General features: G+C 49.4%; 1 protein-coding gene across 1 annotated transcript in view; it reads right to left on the bottom strand.

Annotated features, from left to right (window-relative positions):
- The window catches only part of DAAM1 (dishevelled associated activator of morphogenesis 1), an 81,735-nt gene that overhangs the window by 21,142 nt on the left and 40,271 nt on the right, over positions 1 to 20,322 (bottom strand). The window contains exons 5-18 of the mRNA XM_061462721.1: positions 14,215 to 14,286; positions 12,319 to 12,413; positions 10,156 to 10,489; positions 9,698 to 9,808; positions 9,476 to 9,579; positions 8,993 to 9,059; positions 8,540 to 8,657; positions 8,291 to 8,429; positions 7,752 to 7,810; positions 7,248 to 7,435; positions 6,618 to 6,926; positions 6,395 to 6,502; positions 2,317 to 2,346; positions 837 to 940 (exon numbers count right to left, since the gene is read on the bottom strand). Coding sequence (XP_061318705.1) covers positions 837 to 940; positions 2,317 to 2,346; positions 6,395 to 6,502; positions 6,618 to 6,926; positions 7,248 to 7,435; positions 7,752 to 7,810; positions 8,291 to 8,429; positions 8,540 to 8,657; positions 8,993 to 9,059; positions 9,476 to 9,579; positions 9,698 to 9,808; positions 10,156 to 10,489; positions 12,319 to 12,413; positions 14,215 to 14,286 — 1,838 coding nt within the window. The remainder of the gene's footprint in view (positions 1 to 836; positions 941 to 2,316; positions 2,347 to 6,394; positions 6,503 to 6,617; positions 6,927 to 7,247; positions 7,436 to 7,751; positions 7,811 to 8,290; positions 8,430 to 8,539; positions 8,658 to 8,992; positions 9,060 to 9,475; positions 9,580 to 9,697; positions 9,809 to 10,155; positions 10,490 to 12,318; positions 12,414 to 14,214; positions 14,287 to 20,322) is intronic.

The following is a 20,322-nucleotide window of genomic DNA, read 5'->3' as shown; positions in this document are numbered from 1 at the left end:
CATCCCGGCTGGTCCTGGGTGGCACAAAAGTTTCTGTGCTTCCAGGAAGCAAAGTGAGTATTTCTGAATGGAGCTATATTTTACTGCTCTTGGGATGATTTTTTTTTTATTCTTTCTGAGTGAGTCAGGAACAAATGGCATTTTTTGGTACTGTTTGGGTTTTGTTGTTTTGTTTTCAAGCAGCTGTGCTGATGGTTCATCCTTTCAGACCACTGTAGTCTAGCTTCTTTCTCAGGAGTCAGTCTTATTGGAGTAGTTATCTTTCCAAAAAAGGTTACTTTTATCCCCTTGGCAGCAATATGGGGATTGGACTAAATTGCTGGTAGCAGTGCCGAGCTCGCCTGGCAAGGGGAACACTGGAGGCTGTATCCCAGCAGGGCTGGGCAGTTGTAAAAGGGGGACATCCAGAAATCCAGATGTGGTACAGGACACCTGTGTGGGCAGCCAGGCCCTGGGTGAGTTATGCTGCTGCTCCCTACACCCTCCTGATACCCAGTGCTTTTGTCAAGCTAACAGAGACCCTCTTCAACCGCCATCAAAGAGCAAACAAAACCCAGGCTGAGGAAGATAAAAGGTGAAATCAACCCTCCTCCCAGCCCCCCTGAGCCTTTCTAGGGAGAGCAAATTGCCACGTACCCACTTAATTGCATTTCCCTCCCGTGCCACCTCACCACGCATGGTGTAAAGCTATAGCTGGGTTCAGGTGTCACTGGCTCTCCTCCTGTGCTGGCTTCTGTCATTAAACCCCTCCTCAGGGATAAGCAGCACCCCCCAGCCCAAGGCAGGGTATTAAGCATTCCCTCACTTCCCAAAGGGTGAGAAGGCATTAACCGTACCTGGAGAGGAGGATATTGCAATTCTGAGCTCTCCGACCATCTATGACTGAAAGCTCCTTGACTTTATGCCGGGAGCTCAAAGTGTCATCGATAGCATCTTCCTTCTACAAAAAAATAAGGAAAAAAAAAAAAAAGAAAGAAATGCCTGGAGAAAAGCCATGGAGAAGCAAAGACATTTACTACTCTCAGCACATAGCAGCATGATACACAGCCGGCCCCCATTAATCAGGAGTGTCACCATGGGTTACGGGTAAAACCCATCGCCTGTAACTGAAACACAGTAAGTCATTTCATAAACCAGAGCTGGCTTTGAAGCCACTGGTTAGAAATGTAAATATTTTCTCAGACAGGGAAGATTTAAATATCTGCAAACACACAGGCGCTGCTGAATAAATAAAGCCAGACTTTCTTAGCATACATATTTGTGATACTTCATTAAACCCTTGCATGAAATATTTCGTTACAGGCTGCTGCACACACTCAGCATCACTCTCATTCTCCACCCCTGCTCCAAACATCTGCAATGGTCCTTCACGCATCAGTCCTCTCAAGCAAGCTAACCAGTGCAAGCTACCAGACTTGCAAATGGAACCTGCAGCATTTGCTGCTCTTTGAATGAAATTCTCCCAAAACAAGGGATTTGAAAGCAGGAATTGGTACGGCATAAGCACCTACATCTCCTAAGCAGCTTAAATATGTTTCCTTCAAACCAGTAACAATATATCAATTGCTGTTTGTGGGTGAATGGACAGATCTACACAACACCAGTTCTGCAGGGTTGCCTGAAGAGTTCATACTGCCCCCAGTTTTAATTTACCGTATCACGTTTCAACAAGGTTAATCAATTAAAAGACGGCTATTTAATCCTTCTGAATGGAACATAACTGGGAGCTGCAAGGTCCCACATCCTACAGATCCACACTACACATCTCTAAGCATAGCAGACCTGGCATGCAGCCACTGCACAGGTTGACAGTGAGCACAGAAGTTTCCATTTTTTTACTGATTTTCTTGTTTGAATTAAAAACAAAACAAACAAACAACAACCACCCCTCTAGGCGAAGCAGGAAGGTCCCTAGTCACCTATCACCAGATGCCCCTCTTGTGTGCCTTGCCTGCTCTGTGATGAAACAGATCTTCAACCATAGGTATGAGTTATTTCCATCTTTTAAATAGCAAAAGTGCCCGGGGGTAAGAGCTTCTCTGTGTTAAGCTGCATCTGAAAAGTCAAGCCCTAGACTCAGATGCTGCCTTTGATATCAATCCAGACAGCAGAGAGGGAAGCCTGTTACTTACCAGCCTCCCCAGCATCAACTTTCAAGCTACTACTCCTGGTCATCTTTGTGCCTCTCTGATTTAATCCCCACTTTGCAGCATGTTAACCCCCCACAGCAGCACACATGTTCCCCACATGCCCAGCCCCATACTCTCCCTGCCCTCACCACTCACGGGTGCCAAGCTCCTGAGGATGCTTGCTTACCTGTCTGGAGTTACCATTCACAAAGAAGTCCTACAGCCATAGCAGAAGCATGGAAAAAGGCAGTAAAAACACATGCAGTTCAGTGATCTCAGCAAAACCAAAAGGAACTGAATCACAGACAAGGGGAGGGTGCAACACAGGGGGGCTTGGCAGCATGGGGAGGCGCTCAGGGTCTACCAGCACCAAGATAGGAGAGATGCACATGAAAATGTGATGAGGATTAAAAGATGCACAGAAGGGGAGGGCTGATGGGAGAGGGAGAGGTGGCTCCCTGAATGGATCAGGCCAAGGCGCTGGTGTGCAAGGAGTTGAGGAGGGGACATGGGATGAGGTGGGAAGATGCTGGCGAAGCCCTGCAACCACTCTGTACAAGAGTCAGCGAGCACTGGCCCAAAGGCACAGCACTGCTCAGCCCACCGTGCTGGGGGAGAAAATTGCTGGATTTTGCAAATCTGGAGGACTGAAATGCCTACGTGACTGCCAGGAAAAACAGGGCTTTCAAATGGAAATTACGACAGGTTCATCCCGGAGCAAATGTGGCCGCAGCAAAACTTTACCATTTGCCATGGCAACAAGTTTCCCCTTGACTTCTCCTTTGACAGGGACAACCACCCTTTTCCAGGGCTTGGCAGCCTGGCCAAATGCCACCCTGATGCCCCACTGACACCACACTTTTCCAAAGACCTGGTTCTCCTGCTGGGCTCCCCCCCTAGACTGGAAGCATGGGCAGCAAAGCTGACAGCAGACACATGTGCATGCACACACGATGGTTTTCCTTCCTCATTCCCTGGGCTGCATCTTTTTTTATGTGTGTGTTTGGCTCAAGAGACCACCCAGCACCTCTGTGACGGGGAGGGAGGTTTCAAGGTTGCAAAAATGGTTCATTTTATTTATTTATTTGTTTTTAACAGAAGGCAACCAATGACCAGAGGTCGTAGGTGGGTCCAAACACACTTTGTTTACCAAGAGTGCTTCCCTCCAGCCCTCAAACCAGCCTCATCTTCACACCTTTCCCTTGCACAAACTGTGATCCAGCCTCTGCTGCAGGATGGTGTTGTAAGAAGGAGTGGAGTAAGCTTTAAATCTGCTGTCACATTTCCTACAAGCGTTCCCCACCCCTGTTGTCCCTGGCTCCTGCGCAGGTCAATCTCGCTTGCACAGAGGATCTTGAGGCTTTTCTCCTTTCATCCTTTTTTGGGAGATGAATTCTTTCCCAGCTCACTGCTAAGCCCCTGCTTCATCAACACATATGTTTTCCACTTGGCCCTGGCTCTTTTACATCACTCACTATTGCAGGAGCTGCCAGGACTGCCCTGGCTGTGTCACTGCCACTTATCAGCATTGTTCCCAGCCTCTTCCCCCTTTTCAGGCTCTCAAAACATCTCTGACAGAGGTGCAGACTCCTGTGTAGCACATGTAAACCCTGACAGCCCTAGACTTGCTTTTTTCCATCATCACATGCACACCCTTAAGCAGCTAACCCCAGTCCTGCTGGGTCCTCACACCAGAGCCTGAAACTCAGACTTCCTGTTGTTTTTTTTGTTATATCTAGCAAGATTGGTAAATGTTGGTATTATATACAGCTGTGGGGCTGAGCCCTTCTCTTGGGACAGCCATATTTGCAGAGCCTCAGCAGGCAGAATGGAGAGGATACAGGCTCTCCTCACAGCTCAGGGCAAGTACCAGTGCTTTGTCAAGCATGGGCCAGAGATGCTCCCAGACTGAGCCCCAGGAAGTCCTGAGGCCTCCTGTTCTCTGTATGCGGAAAGGGCCTTTCCTGAGAGCTCCAGAGCTCACTTCACAGCCTGTGTTTACACCCCAGCCTGTGGCACAGGAAAAACATTCAAAGAGATGCTTAAAATTAAGTGCATCATTAAGTCTCACGCCTGTGGACTACTTAGGGATTCCCAGGTACTGTGGCAATAAAACCTGCCAAATCCTATCAACAGCAGCTCCATAAGAGACACTGACAGGGTGCTCAGAGAGCTGTGCACCACAGATGCCTCTACTTGCTGCCCTCAAACCCTGCTGGGGTACTGGCCACAGTGATGTACCACTCAGCCATGCAGTTTCAGAGCCCTGGTTTGCTCAGGGCACGGACAGACAGACAGCACCCAATACCCTAGGTCCTGTGGATGTTGTGTCTCAAGAGAAGTGAGAGGTGCAATCACTGAGCAAGTGATTTTTGGACATGCACTCAAGACAGGGAGCAGGGAGGGGAAATTCCTGCTCCTCCCCTGCTTATTCTGGACAGACACCAGCTCTCACTAGAGCTCCAAAATGCTTCAAGTTAATAAGGCATTAGTTCATTGTCCTTCCCTGAAAGGAGGCTATTCACATGGAGCTCCTCCAGCCCCCCACTGAGTGCGAAGTGCCCCATGGTGTGCACGTGTTATCTTAAGGAGCACATCTAACCCTGCATGCTGGTGTGTGCATGGCAACTGAACACAGAGCCATGCTGCTGGCGACACCGGGGCACACAGACAGGCATCCTCTACCCATGCTGGGACTGCAAGTGGGGGCACCCTGGGGATCCGCAGGGGAGCAATCCCATGCCCTCAGGTCCAGGGGGCAGCATCCCATCACTTGACTCACACAAAACTGTGCTACCTGTGAAGCCTGGGTGAGTAAAAAGGAACTTGTGCATCGTACTCCCCAGCAGCATCTCATAGGTGGGATTTCACTTCCTCTTTCCCAGTTTCCCTTCCAGATGCTCTCGCAGCATCTTCTGCCAGTCCCACCCCAGTCCCTGCCTCCCTTGTTCAACTCCTCTTCAGTCCTCACCCCATCTGGGCCAAAAGCCTGCACCACAGCTTTCCTCGCAGCATCTCCCCCAGCATCTTCACCTTCTTGCTGGCCCAAACCTCACCAGCCGTTCCACCCAGCAGAACCTCAGACAAGCCATATTCCTTTTAAATTCCTGCCTGGCAATAATCTACAGCACACCAGGTGATTCAGAACTCCGGCAGGCAAGCCAGAGGGCAAACCATCCTGCTGACACACCACGTTTCTATTCTTGCTCCTCTTCCATTTCCATTTCTTGTCTTCAGACATGCCCTTCAGTAGGTATGAATCAAGCTCCAAAAATGCTGGAGGAAAGATCCAGCACCATGGTCACCTATTCCCAAAATACACCAGGGCAGCATGTACTTCTGGTGGGTCACTCCTGATATCTGCCCTGCTGTAATCCATCCTGATCTTTCCCTCAATTAGCCTGTGGAAGAGATTAAACTCTCACGTTGCCTAAGGAGCTTATATGTTGGGTCCATTGCTTCCCAGCACTGTCCCTCTGCCTGAGCCTGGCAAGCGCAGGACAAGCTGTTCTCTCTTCCCAGCAATGCAGCCAGATGTTCAGCAGGTGAACATGGTTTTTTGAGCCTTACTCCTTGCTTTTTCTCCTGCCTTCTTGAAAAACTCATTGGTTTTGCCCATTGTGGTCCTGCCTGGGGTAAAGTAAGTGTCTAATTTTCTTCATGTGCTTTGATGCCTTCCAAACTGGGGCCATATTGCTCGAGCAGCAGATTAAAAAGCAGAGACTTTTGCCTGTAGTGTCATTATTTTGGTTTGGGATTTGCTTTTTTGTTCAAAGCTCACATTTTGCTCTGGGCTCACTACAAAAATAAAAGAAGAGATCCACCCATGGTAGATGTGGGCAAAACTTAGTCCTTCTTGGCCAGAGAGGGACAGAAATTTTCCACCCAATACAGGCACGAAACAGTTGCTGTGAAGAGCAATCCAAAAATATTACCCAACTGTGGCCACATCTGGGGGCTATTTTCATATATCCCCTGTCCCTTCTATTGTTTGTTTTTTTTTGCTGATCCATCTTCATTTCACACGTGGTCAGGTACATGGTCAGGGGCAAAAATCAGACACATTGAGCTATGAACGGCCACTTTAATGCAAAGGCACTGGCATGTGCATGACAGGATGAAGCAGACTGAGTCGATCTGGCAAACACAGTGTCGGTATGAAGTAATGATGGGAGATGTATCTTGAGACCACAAGCGAAACTGCGTGATCTCGCAACGGTGACACCTTGCCCATATCCCCCTGTGCACCCTGTGCCAGCCATTACCTGCTGTCTTTGGTAGGCAGAGAACGTCCTTTCCAGGTCTTCGAGGTCCAGGATTTTGAACACTCTTGCATCATCTATATCGGTCCACACAGTGCCTGCCAGCTTGTTCTGCAAGACAGCAGGAGCGCTGCAGGTTGGCGGTCCCCTGCACACCTGATCTTACATCAACAGGGTGGCCACCTGGCACCCCTGGTTTCACTGCCCAAATTATTGCCCAGCTTACCTCTGGCAGCTTGGACCAGTTGAAGGACTTGAGGGCGTTCGTTGGCTGCGGGATGCTCTTCTTCTTGAGGGCAAAGCCCAGAGGTGCTCCAGGGGGAGGCATCACCCCATCCAGGGGTGGGGGACCAGGAGGGGGTGGGGGACCACCTGGAGGGGGTGGTGGGGGTGGAGGGGGTGGGGGACATCCCCCTGGGGGCAGAGGTGGTGGAGGAGGTGGAAGAAGGGATCCAGGAGCTGGACAAGGTAAAGGTCCACCAGGAGCTCCTGGTGGCAACGGAGGCCCTCCAGGGCTGGCAGCACAGATTGCCCTCTGGGAGAGAAAGAGAAGAGGGGACTGGTAAGGTGGAGCCAGGGGACACCACGCAAGAAATGCCCCCATGCTGATTTTTAATTGTTTTTTCCAAAAAATTTAATCAGCATAGGGAGCACTCAAAAGCTTTAGCATGCCTGACTGAGGTCTGATGCAGCTGAGAGGCAGAATCATCCCATCAACACAGATGGACATCTTGGTGGCCCTCCCATCAAGCATCGCTCTCAGCCCCCTGTGCTGCTCAGCCTGCAGCAATCATCCCATGGTGTTTGCAGGGAGGTTGGGACTGGACCACAATGGGGAGGAGGTTTGGGGCCTCACCCTGCTCATCTCATGGAGTTGCACAGTGAGATCTGCCACTTGCTGCTTGACCTGCTTGTGCTCGCTGGACTCCTTCTCCAGCTTCTCCTTCATCTTGTTCAGTGTCTGCATCATTTCTTCCTTCTCCTGGGCCTTGGCATCACACTCCCGCTCCTTCTTTTCCAGCTTCTGCTGAAGCTCAGTGTGCTCTGAAACAGGCCCATGAGACCACTTTTGAGTGAAGAACATTCCTTTTTGGCAAAAAGCAGCATGCGTGGGACAGCAGAGAAGCTGTGCATTTAAGGAAAAGGAGCATGTGTTGTGCCTTAACACTCCAGCCAGTGCCTCCCTATGAAAAAATTATCTGCTTTGCCATTTCTCTTGTAAGCCACATAGTGTGATATTACTTCAGTCACTCAATAAAGCCTTCAGAGTCCATCCAGCTAAATACATGTATACATTATCTGTTCAGCTTACTGTGCACACTATGGTTAAAGCTAATGCTGTATACCTCTCCATACTCACCTTTTCGCATTTTTTCTGCTTGCTCTTTCCACTGTTTCACTTCATTTTCATTGACTAACCTAAAAGGGAAAGGTATATAGCACATGAGACAACTCTACTGTAGTAAACAAGCAACCATCATCAGCAAGAAACATGACTGAGGAAGCCTGGGCAGTGGGTTTTAAGGCTCTTAAACTGACACAACAATTCTGTTCTGCGCCATCCCCCCGCCCCCCTGGCAGGGTTTTGCAGTATGGGATGCAGTGCTGTCTCCAGGGATGCTGGCTTGTCCGACCGAGGAGCAGAAACATCACAGAGCGACAGCAAGTGATGAATAAGGAACAGTGACAGCTGCAGTCAGGGGAAACAGCTCACTAAGGACACAGGCTGAGCTTAATTCACCTGCACATCATGCTTAAGAAATCAAAGTGATGCCCACCCAGCAGGGATAACCCCGAGCCCTGGCCTTCTTGCGGCTGGAGCAGGAGGTGGCAAAGCCACGGCAGCCTGTGTTGGTGCTGCTCAGCAGCCAGCGCTGGGAAAGGCAGGTGAGCACTTACATTCGGACAACATTTTTAATATTGAAGTTTTCCAGGGGGGTGGCGTCAGGGTCCTGCCCTTTGTCACTCTGGATGACAATCTGCTGCACAATCCTGTCGAGCAGCAGCCAGTACTGGACAGTGTTGCCGCTTCTTTTATCTGGAGGGGAAGAAGGGGAGAGCAGGGAGGTCGCTGCTGCCCCTGGGTAGGAGATGTGGGCTGCCAAGCCCCCATCAGCTGTGGGTTTCCTTGCCTTCCCCAGGACTCACAAGGCATTTGGAGACAGTGGTGCAGGATAGACATAAAGTGCGGGTACGCCTCGGTGTGTGTCAGCCTTTTCCTCGTCAGCTCGAACATCTGAGTCGCACTTTTGGTGTCAATGTGGACCTGCAGACACAAGTGAAGCAAGGTCAGGGCATCAGACAGGCAATGGCACAGCCTGCTTTAGGTTCAAATCCCACAAGCCATATCCACCCCATGCCTGATGCACAGACAAATCACACTGGCAAACAGCACTGGTTGGCAGCCACAGGAGAAGAGGGATGAAGGAGGCTCTAGGATGGAGGCTGCAACAGAGCAAGGCAACAGAAGATAGATTTCCAACCTCCGGATTTTATCCAAAAGACCACACTTTGTCGCAGACCACATAGGTGCTTTTAAAAGGAACTGTGACATCGAGTGCCAGTGTCTGCATCAGCAGCATCAGTAACGTTCATACTCACCAGCTCAAATCTTTTGGCAAATTCCAGCTCATCTTCATTTCTAAGCATTTCAAAAAAATCTAAGTGCCTGAGGAAAGAAAGGAAGAAGAAAGACTGTTAAAAGCAGATTCAAATGTGACAATTACTGAATTGCAGGCAGCCGGTCTGGCAGCAGCCCAGACTTGAAACATAAAGTGGACCTTCAGTCTCAAGCTCCCAGTCGTTACAGCTGTCCAAGAAGCCTTTTGGGACGAGAAGAGAAGGAGGATGCCTGGCAGCATCTCCCAGGCCCTCAGTGGCATATCCTTCCCAGCTCAACCCTACATTAGAATGCAGCAAACCCACAGTAGAGTTTTCTCCTTCTTCTCTGGTGACAGAAAAGGATTTCCTCAAGGGGGTAAGTCTAGACCCACATGCTTTCCCCAGAAGCCATGTCCAGAAACCAGAAAGCAATGGCACATGGAAAGGGCAAAAACAACCACTGTGCTGGGAGTCACTACTCACCGGTCAAGGGTTGAATTTTCATGTTCTCTTAGTTTATCAATGACTGGCTGGATCCCGAGCATGAGAAATTCGTATCTCAGATGGAGTCTGAAATCAAGGCTCTCCTGCAAGGGACAATTGTGGGATCAACACAGCAAGGTGCATATTCTCAGAAAGCTTACTGAAACAAAGCTGCCCCAAACCCACCAAAGCACCTCCCTCTCCAGGAGCCCTGGTGCTCACCACGCCTGCCCCCTGGCTCAGGACTGCATTGATGAAGGACATGATGGCTGTCTTGAGGCTCACTTCATCTCGATACCGCCCCGTGCTCTTGTCCAAGTCATTGATCAGCGTCTGCCAAACACACAATGTCAGTTAAACACCCAGTGGCAGCCCCAGTGCTGCACAATGGCCAGGGGATGCATGCAGGAACAACTCTGTATGGTGCTCCTTCAAGCCCCTCTAGCAACCTGCTGCTGATGGATCACCAGCTGCTGCCTGCTGTAACGCAGCTCACCCTGGCACCCATTTCAGCTAACATGGGCCCATCCAGATGTGCTGCATCTGGGGTAATTCCCAGAGTATCTAAGTTGCAAACAGACACAAAAAATTATATGCAAGCAGCATTCAGATATCCAGGAGGAAGAAGGGACAAGAATGCCAAATTTCAGGAACCAAGGGGAAAGTCAAGGCCCACCTACCTGAAAACGAGTCCGTTCGCTGGCGTATTTCTGGTAGTGCAGCATCGCCTCCAGTACCTTTTTGTGGCCCCCGGGAACCAGGCACACAGCGCCCATGATTTCCAGCACTGCCACCTTTGTCTTAATATTCTCCGTGCTCAGACTCTGAGCAATTACATTAATACTCTCTGAATGAGCCAGGACATGAGCCCGGCCCAGGGAGTTGTTCATTAGTGCTTTTATACATCCAATGAGCGAGGTATGTATTCGAGACTCTGCCGTCTCATAGTCCATGCTTTTGAGAAAGTTCAGAATACATGATAAGCCATCCAGATCGATGAACCGGGTTACAAACCTGTCAGAAAGAGGGGAAAGATGGTTTTTAGCTGTTAACTTTAAAACCAAATGCTAAAGAACCCTTTACCCTCAAACACGGCTGTTGTAAACCTTCTTATATAATTTTTCCTGGACTTTGGACAGCAGAAAGCCTGCAGGACTCCTATGGCCCAGAGACAGGGATGGGGTTGCAAAAATCAAATTAACCGGTGCCCAGTGGCATAAGGAACCAGGTACCATCTCTGCACAAAGTTGTTCAGAGCTAGGATATTTGGAAGAACGTCAGCTAACTCAGCCCTCAGTATAAGCCCCAGGATGGAGGTGAGGAGTTTGCAGCCAAGTTTCTGCAAAACCTTCCCGGTCTCCAACCTGAGCCATAAATCCTACTCTCTTAGGACCAATTTTGCAGAGGACTGTAAGAAACTCCCAAGCCGTGGAATCACCTCCTCATCAGCCACAGATACTCCAATGTCAGCTGAGCCCATGACCATGATGCCTGTTAAGACTTTCTGCCTACTGCTACCTCTCCTGCCTCACCATCCACATCCTTCTCCTCCCTTAGGCACATCTCACCAATTTTAAGGGAGTTCTGATTTTTATGATGACTTTTAACACAACTAAATAGAAAGCAGATAGCAAACTCACGGCAGTGCTCTAGGCAGATTCACTAGAGCAGGCAGACATAACACAGCATGCCATTCAGGCATTTCAGAACCTCCCTGCCTGATGCCATCCAGGCTGGGTATATTCTGGTTTAGCAAAAGACATGGGTTCAGAAAGAAAATGAGCCAAGAACGTCCCAGCACTGGGATGATTTTAATTCGAAACAAGCCATGCTGATGTGCAGCAATAAAAGGGGTAATTGCAGGCTCAGGGGAAACTGATTTCTCTGCTTCAAAGCCTGCTTTTCTTTCAGTCAAAGTCAATAGGAAATTTGATGTTCACTTCCTTGGGAGCAAAAGCAGATCTAACAGGTAAAATTTTCTAGAGAGCCTGCTGCATCCCTCTGAATTCCGGAACTCACAAAGGACTATTAAGGACTTTGCAAAGTTTCACAACTGGGTACAAGCCCTGCTCCCAGGGTGCTTCAGGGAGCCAGAACCCAAGAGGTCCAGGTTTCACAGAAACTGGGTGCTCATCCACGACCCTGGGGGTTTCTTACCAAGTACCATCACAAGAACCATTGCAAAAAGAAATGGAAGAGGGAAACATACTTGCAAGCAGTAGCAAATTTGTTTCTTCCATAACCAGAACAGGTCAGGAATTTCTTAATGAAACGTATTACCATCAGAAATGTTGACCTGAGGCATCTTAAAATTTTAGCAGACGTGTGCATGCAGGCTCCGGAGAAGCTGAGTTTAGGAAAAAACTACAGACATTCAAGAAGGAGTCCCACGCTTTTTTTATCCTCCCCATCAAAACCTCCTAGCAACGTGTTTTTTTTTTTTCAGTTCAGAAAAGCCTGAATCAGATTCATGTGATCTTATTGCTTTAAAAAGTGCAAGAGAAGTTGAAGCTGAAACAATGGGCCTGGTTGACCAACATTTTTATTTTGTTTTAAATTCAATTTGGAAGGATTTTTTTGCATTCTGTTCCAATGGGAAAAAAAAGCAAATTTGCCTGAGCAGATGCGAAGGTCCTGGTGGCTCTTGGCCATTAAAAGGACAGAGGAAAAGGAACAAAATTACAAGAACTGAAGGGAAAAAAGCAAATGGCATTTCAGGATCCTTGCCGTCCTCATCCTCTGCAGCCCCCATTTATATTTCTATTTAACCCCCTACTCTGCCAGAGAACTCAAATCCAAAGCCACGACGGCAGCAATAAAGCCAGGAAAGGGAAGGGAATTGCCTCATTGGTTTTGTCCGCAGTGCAGTCTTCAAACTTTCAATGGTTTTATTTCTCTCCTCCTCGTCTTCTTTTTCCAAGGCGATCAGTGATTTTCTCTGCAAAAGGAGAAAGGCAGAAGTGAGGGATGAGGTTTCCCTGTGAAACATGTGCCTGAGGAGTGGGAGCACTTGCCACCCACTGTGCCAAGCCATAGGAATGGAGCTGGGACTCTAAACTGATTCTGGAAGTCTGAAAGACCAGATCCTTATGGCAATCACAGGACTCAGGGAAAAGGAGCAGTGAGGAAAAACCCTCCGTGGTCTGCAAGGAGACAACCTGGACAGCGGGATGAATCTGTTGCTTTAGCCTGCAGATGCTGCCTGCAAGTATCCACACAACTCATCAGCACATGTATTTTGAGAGAATGGGGGAAGCTATGAGGATGCAGGAGGGGCTAAACCAATACTACTTGGGGTTCACAGAGGAAAGGTGCTGGACTGGGGCAGGGGAGAAGGAGGGACCCTTTAGCTTCCCCTGGTACCCGTTGCATGCCACTAGGTATCCATGTGCCCCTGCAGAGGAGATGGCAGGATCAGTGGATGCCCTGCAGCATGTATGCTCAGTGTCAGCCAGCTGGTCCTGTCACTCCCAGGTCTCCCAGTGTAACCCACCAGTGTGCACCTGGGCTGTGGACAGTGGCTGTGTGTATCTCCCACACAGGATTTCGCTATTCAGCCAGTGCTCGGGATGGGATCCTGACTCCTGCAGCTGCACCTGGGTAACACGGCTACCAGCAGCCCTGGACATGCATGGGGGTATAGCATACTCACACCAATGCATGCAACCAAGGCTGCAGCTAAAGCAACACCTGAGATGGTTCCTGCACCATACAACAGTGCACACCTCAGAAGTGTCAGGCTGAGCCCTGCCAGCACAGGCCGAGGCTAAGCCAAAGGAGAGAGAAATGGTCCCAGCAGATATACAGAGCAGCGCTGCCCCCGCCTTTAACCCAGCTCCTCTTTGGCAGTGTGTCAGGGAGATCAAAGCCACCCTCCAGGCATCTGGCTAGCTTTGATCATAAGCTCTGCTCAGGCTCAGGGCTTTGCCTGGCTGCCAGCCTATGGCCAGCCCTGGGTATCCCCACCTTCCCTTTGAGGAGCAGCATGCTCCATCCTGCCTTGCAGCCCACTGCTCACCCCTCAGTCCCCACTCCCCCAACTAGCCCTACCTTCTCTGTTGCCCCATCCCTGTTACAATATGGCAAAGAGGGGAAAAATGAAAAAGAAAAATCATGCTTTTCCTTTTTGTTTTCCATGCTGCTCCCAACCATAGAGCAGTGGCCACTCCTTCAGCCTCTGAAAGCAGAAGTGAAGACGGAAGGACTCTGAACTGTGCATCCTTGCAGGAAATAAACTATTTCCTACAGAAGAGAGTGCTAATTGTGTCTCACCTGGCACAACGTCAACAAGAAAGTAATTCATAAAATTACACCTAACCACACTGGCAGGTTGAGGGGGGACATTTGGACCCACAGCAGCTCCATTGGCCTTTGTGAGACGGACAACCTGCAGCACTATGCTTTGCCATTGCTGTCCAGAGCAGAAGGGTGTCTCAGGTACAAGACGGAAGCACTGTGTAATCGAACGGGGTCTTTACAGCCTGGTGGCTTGATACTGAAAACCACTGTCTGCCACCCATCTCACAGCCTCCTAGCCAGGGGTGAGATGAAATGCTTTGTGTGCTGTACAGAATGCCTCTATTTTGGAGCTGCATCTGTTGGTCTAACAGATGATATTGCTGCTACAAACACTACTTGTCACCCTCTTGGGCACAATGCTGGCCATGCCACAGATGCCACCGCTAAGCTGCTGCCCCATATGGGGTTCACAACCACCAAAGCATTGGGGAATTACTTACAGCAGCCATTGAATTCAGCTGATCGATATAAAATTCCGGCCAGCTAGTGGCTCCTTTATTTTCTTCCTGGTCCTGGAGGAGGGGCAGAAAGTGAAACAAAGACAGCAGATTAGTAGAAATAGCATTAACCATGTTTGCAGCGCCCTTGAGTTCTAGCATTACTTTATATAAGCATGCCTTTCTACATTCTGAGCTCACAAATGGGAACACTGCCTGATTTACTGAACTAGCATACTTTATATATAATCTACTACACCATCTGCCTGTGATCAAACTCTGCCCTAGTGATACTGCATCAGTCTTGCAGTTACCAGTTTTGGAGAAATCACACTGAAATTTTACTTCCACATTTCTCTCGTACCAACTCTCCAGTATCCTTGAAGTTCTGGCTACACAGCATTGAGGAATGTGCTTTGTGATCAAAAAAATCAGTCTCTTACAATTAATGAAGAGTGCATGCCACTCAAACTAGAGCAGAGTAGAGGGGCAGGATCACCTCCTTCGACCTGCTGGTCACGCTCCTTTTGATGCAGACCAGGATACGGTTGGCTTTCTGGGCTGCGAGCGCACACTGAAGCCGGCTCATGTTCATTTTCTCATTGACCAACACCCCCAAGTCCTTCTCCGCAGGGCTGCTCTGAATCTCTTCTCTGCCCAACCTGTAGCTGTGCCTGGGATTGCTCTGACCCAGGTGTAGGACCTTGCACTTGGCATGGTTAAACTCCATGAGGTTGGCATCAGCCCACCTCCCAAGTGTGTCAAGGTCCCTCTGGATGGCATTCCTTCTCTCCAGGGTATCAACTGAACCACACAGCTTGGTGTTGTCAGCAAACTTGCTGAGGGCGCACTCAATCCCACTGTCCGTGTCAGTGACAAAGATGTTGAACAAGACCGGTCCCAACACCGATCCCTGAGGGACACCACTCGTTACTGGTCTCCAGCCGGACACTGAGCCATTGACCACAACTCTTTGTGTGCGGCCATCCAGCCAGTTCTTTATCCACCGAGTGGTCCATCCATCAAATTGATGTCTCTCCAATTTAGAGACAAGGATGTCGTGTGGGACAGTGTCAAACGCTTTGCACAAGTCCAGGTAGATGACATCAGCTCCTCTACCCCTGTCCATCAGTTCTGTAGCCCCATCATAGAAGGCCACCAAATTGGTCAGGCAGGATTTCCCCTTAGTGAAGCCATGCTGGCTGTCACCAAGCACCCTGTTGATTTTCATGTGCCTTATCATGCCTTCCAGGAGAATCTGCTCCAAAATTTTGCCAGGCACAGAGGTGAGACTGACTGGTCTGTAATTCCCTGGGTCATCTGTTTTCCCCTTCTTGAAAATGGGGGTTATATTTCCCTTTTTCCAGTCATCGGGAACTTCACCTGACTGCCATTATTTATCAAATATGATGGACAGTGACTTAGCAACTTCATTTGCCAGCTCCTTCAGGACCCGCAGATGGATCTCATCAGGACCCATGGACTTGTGCACGTTCAGATTTTTAAGATGGTCTCGAACCAGATTCTCTCCTACCGTGGGCCCAACGTCTTCATTCTCACAGTCCCTGCATCTGCCTTCCAAGACTTGAGTGGTTTTGTCAGAGCCTTTGCCAGTGAAGACCAAGGCAAAGAAGTCATTCAGAACCTCAGCCTTCTCCAAATCCTGTGTAGCTAGTTCTGCTGATAGCTTCCTGAGGGGGCCTACGTTCTCCCTAGTCTGGTTTTTTTTTTGCTATGTACTTGTAGAAGCCCTTCCTGTTATCTTTAATACCTCTAGCTAAGTTTAATTCTAATTCTAATTCTAACTCTTCTGAGGGCTTCTTTAGTTGTTAGGAGGGAACATGTACCTGAAAATGTCTCTTGTTAAAGGATGTCAGCCCTGGGCCCATGATCTATGCAACTGAATGATGCAGTCTCATTTGGTTATCCTGGTCTACAATGCCCTGCATTTGGTGGGACCCACAACGGGTTTTCAGGTTATATTGTGTTCTTGCAGGACATGACTGAAGGACTTCTAAGTCTGGCTTAGATAAGCAACACTGCATGTTCCCAGGGACTGCTTGGAGCAAGAAGGCAGATCTTGAGGGAATACTTCAAAATCAGCCCACTGTATCAAAAGAAGAAAGAGAGTCACAGCAGAAATGCCACACAGGTTTAGGCTGGAGTCAGTCGATACTACACAAATCCTGGACATCTTCCCTTGGTAGATGGGAACACCTTCACTTCACAGCCTGACTCGATGCACAGTTTTACCCCCTCCCTGACTTTAAGAGATGTTTGCAAAGGTCATCCTACACCGCAATTGCCTGTGATGGTGGGAGCTGGACACCCTACTCTTCTGCCCACACGTCTGTGCATGCAGACAGCTACCAATCCTCCGGCTAATTTCCACAAGCCCAAGAAGCAAATCCCAAATATTTACTGTGGTTCAAGAGCATATGTGGAAAATGTTTGTGCATCTGAACTTCCCAAGCTGCAGTTTGCCAAGATGAGAACACACCGAGTCAGTGATAGGTAATCTGGACAGGGCTCAGTTCCCTCCCAGAAAGTGCAGCCTGTCCCTACAGACCTGACTCTTCGCTGTGCCTGGTTCTGGGACAGGGACGAAAGAAGTTTGAGAGCAACAAGGGACCTGACAACCCCTGCCCCCTACTTTAATACTGTGGGTTGTTCTCCCTTCCTTCTCCTGCCAAGAACTGAGGTTCTGTACGAAATACTTGATTCACCTGCCCTCCACACCCACCCCTCCAAGTGTTCCTATGCTCTGCCATGACAAGGCTCCGCACAAAGCCTGAAGGCAAAGATTCTGATTTTCCCAGCTGTCCTGCCCTACTTAGAGGCTGGCATGCAAACAGTGCCCTGGGGGATGGCAGAGCTGGGGCACCCATGTGTGCCTTGAATATGGTTCAAAAAGGGACCAGCTCCTGTCACCTCCTGGAGATGTCACTGGAGGTCCTCCCCATCACCCCAGGGTACCATCAGCATCCTCTTACAAGGAGCATTCCTTATAATGTGATTCAAGCAGTGACACCAAATGGGAAGGGTGACAAGGTCCGCACCACAGCACAGCATCAAGAGGTGTCCAGATGCACCCAGTCAAGAGATTTGGGCAGCAAAAGAGATCCATGCTGTGGAATGGACTTTCCAGCATGGTGTGAACACCTGTGAAGCAGGAAGGGGTCTGGACCTGCTGCTCATTTAGGGCTGAAAAGAAGCAGTGGAGCAAAAAAATAAAGGTCTCCAGGGGGCGAAGCGGGAGGCTGAACAACAAAATTGGCTAAACTGCTCATTTATAATTAACATGCTGCATTATAAATATTTCCCTTTGCTCGGCTCCCTCGGGCTCTTGCATTTCCTCCCTGAAACCCCCAATTTACAGAGCACTTTCAATTAAGTGCAGCAGAACCTCATTAATTCAGATGAGTGGCCGCCCAGGCTCACTGGAAAGCAGCTTCCCAGGCAAAAGGGGACTGCACAATAAAGCCGGCAAAGATCAGGACACGGGCTTCTCCCAGCTCACTGCAGGACATTGCTCAGTGGTAATTATAGTGGGTAATGGTCTACAGCACACTGGTAAGTGTCCTTTAGTGCATTCCGGTGGTGGTAAAGAAATCTGACAAAGGGATGAGCCTGGAGGGAAGTGACTCACAAGTATTTGCTCAGAGTCAGGAGGAGGAAGGAACCTCTCTGGGAATAATGGTTTGAAAGGGTGTATTTGTAAGATGGTTTCCCAGCACCCAGGATGGGTTTTGGGGTTGTGAGTACTGCAGCCTGCCTTCAACAAGGGATGGATGCCCAGATGCAGAGCTGAGTACCACCACCATCAGCTCTCCAGGGCCACTGCATCCTTTCTAACCAGCACTGGGGAAATAAACATCACTCAATTCCTTCCTCTCTGCACCGTGTTTAGGTCTTTGTTGTGTTGGCTCTCAAGTGAGAGCTGATCGGAACCCTGCTGACAGCCTAGTGCCATGCTGTAGCTTACTACGAGCTGCTCTTTTAGAGGCAGGCTGATGGCTGTAATTGCACAATGCAGGGACGGGTATCCCTTCTCATCTGTAACATTTGTATGAACATCTCTTGCTGTCCTCGGGGAAGTGGCCCCAACACACCATTGCAGACTGCTGTGCTGCAAAAAATCAGGAAATGCCAAAGTCGGGCAGTCGGGGAAATCTTTGCCCTGCCCCTCTCCTCATTTGCACCCACTCTCCACAATACCCACTTCTTCCTTCCAGGGACTGGCAAAACCACACATCACATCACTGCAGCCCTGGCATCACAGTGCCCTCTCCTCACCTCCGCTGCCCCCTTGCCCTGAGCTCCGTGCACAGGGCTGATGGAAGCTGCTGTGGCAGTGGGGGGTGTGTGCTGTGGTGTGAACCCGATGAAGAAGCTCCATCCCCTCCACTGGTGCCAGGTGCCGCAGGGAAAGAAGCGGCCAGTCAAGATGCCTCATTAGCCAGAGCTTCTCCAAGTGAAGGTCACCAATCTGTCAGCTCCAGCCATTTCTTTGCTCTTCCCAGGGAGATTTTATGCTCCCCAAACCTGACACATCTTGGCTACAAACCAGATGCTTCCACAGCCTGTGGAGTGTGGCTTCCACACACTGCGGTGTCGGCAGCTCCCACAGCTAGAATGCCCTTGCTCTTCCTGCTGGGAAGTGTGCTTGGGACACTGGGCAGCAGAACAGAGGAGGTGGTGGCTCAGCCAGCGGTGGCTTGAAAGCAGTTTGAAGGCCAGTCTTGGCTCCATTTGGGCACTTTGTTATTTATACCTGGAAGGTGCATCTCCATGAGCTCCTGCCATTTTGACCTGCAAGAACCCAGCTGTGGGGAGCACCTTCCTGCTCACAGTGTGTCCCCATGGCAGTGAGGAGAAAGACAGCTATGAAGATCCTTAATGCTTACTTACGACTGCTTTAGTTCCAAATCAAGCTTCTAGTGACACCTTTTAGATGCCCAGCCTGCAGGTGACATCTCCATCTGATCCAGCAGCCTCCTTCCCACACTCATGGCCCATTGGGGTGGTGATGGATCTGGAGCTGTTCCAACTGAGCCCTGGAGGGCAGCTGGCCAGCTTTCCCTGACCTGATGTCCAACACACCAGGTTAGATCCTTCAAGGTGAAACCAAGTCAGAAGGGAATTTTGCAGTGTTCCCCCATCCCTTGCTGCTCCGTGATGGCAGAGCAAGGGAAAACTGGTGGCAGCTGGTAGCCCGGCACGTTTTGGCAAGCGTCCCCTCCCTGCCTGCTGCCACTGATCCACCTGGATGCTGTTTCGCAAGGTAGAAAAAGAAGCAGACAGTGGTGCAGATGAGCTTTAAATCCAACTGGTCTGCAGCCTGCACGGGAAGTTTAAATCCAACCCATCTCTATCAACACAGCCAATGTTTTGCCAGTTGTGTCTCAGTGGAGGTTTTAGCCCAAAGCAGTCCTTGGTTCTTTCTTGTCCATCCAGCTGCTTGGCTCACCCGGGTTTCCTTGAAACAAAACCTCAATGATGCAACTAAAGCTGCTTCTCCTTGGAGCAATGCTGCAAAGGACTGTAACTTCATCAGGTTCTCTCCACGTTGGGATCTCAGGGTCCAAACTGTCCCATCCCAGACCACTCCAGTTTTCCATATTCTAACACTTCCTATACCCTCTCTACAAATACACACATGCCCTCTTACACATTTCCCAGTGTTTAAAAATTATGCTCCCATAAGCATATGTAGCACGACCAGATGCCTTTCATAGTCAGCTGGTTCATTGTTTGAAAAGCTTCACTTTAAAATCCAAAAAGATTGCTAACAGATGCATTTTTTGGCTGGAGAGGGAGAAAAACCTTGCTTAAACAAAAGCATGTTGTGATTGGAACTAAAAAGGTAATTACCTTTAAAGACACAAACTATAAATATTTCCTATTGAAAGATACCCCCAGCCATGAAAAGAGCCTGTTTCTCTTGGTCAGCCTGAGAAAATGACACCCGAGATGATATTTCAACCTGCTGCTTCAATAACAGCAGGTATATCTGGATTCCCAGGGGCTATGAAACACTTCTCATCCATCCCAGGTGACCCAGGAGCATGGCAAAATGCCAAGATATTTCTTCCTCCTCCCCGTGCATGC

Source organism: Pezoporus flaviventris, unplaced genomic scaffold, assembly GCF_033815535.1.
Source record: "Pezoporus flaviventris isolate CSIRO_AGI_PZ_B2104156 unplaced genomic scaffold, CSIRO_AGI_Pfla_v1 ptg000035l, whole genome shotgun sequence".
NCBI lineage: Eukaryota > Metazoa > Chordata > Aves > Psittaciformes > Psittacidae > Pezoporus > Pezoporus flaviventris.
The sequence above is the reverse complement of the archived record's forward strand: the minus strand, read 5'-3'. Positions and strand labels throughout refer to the sequence as shown.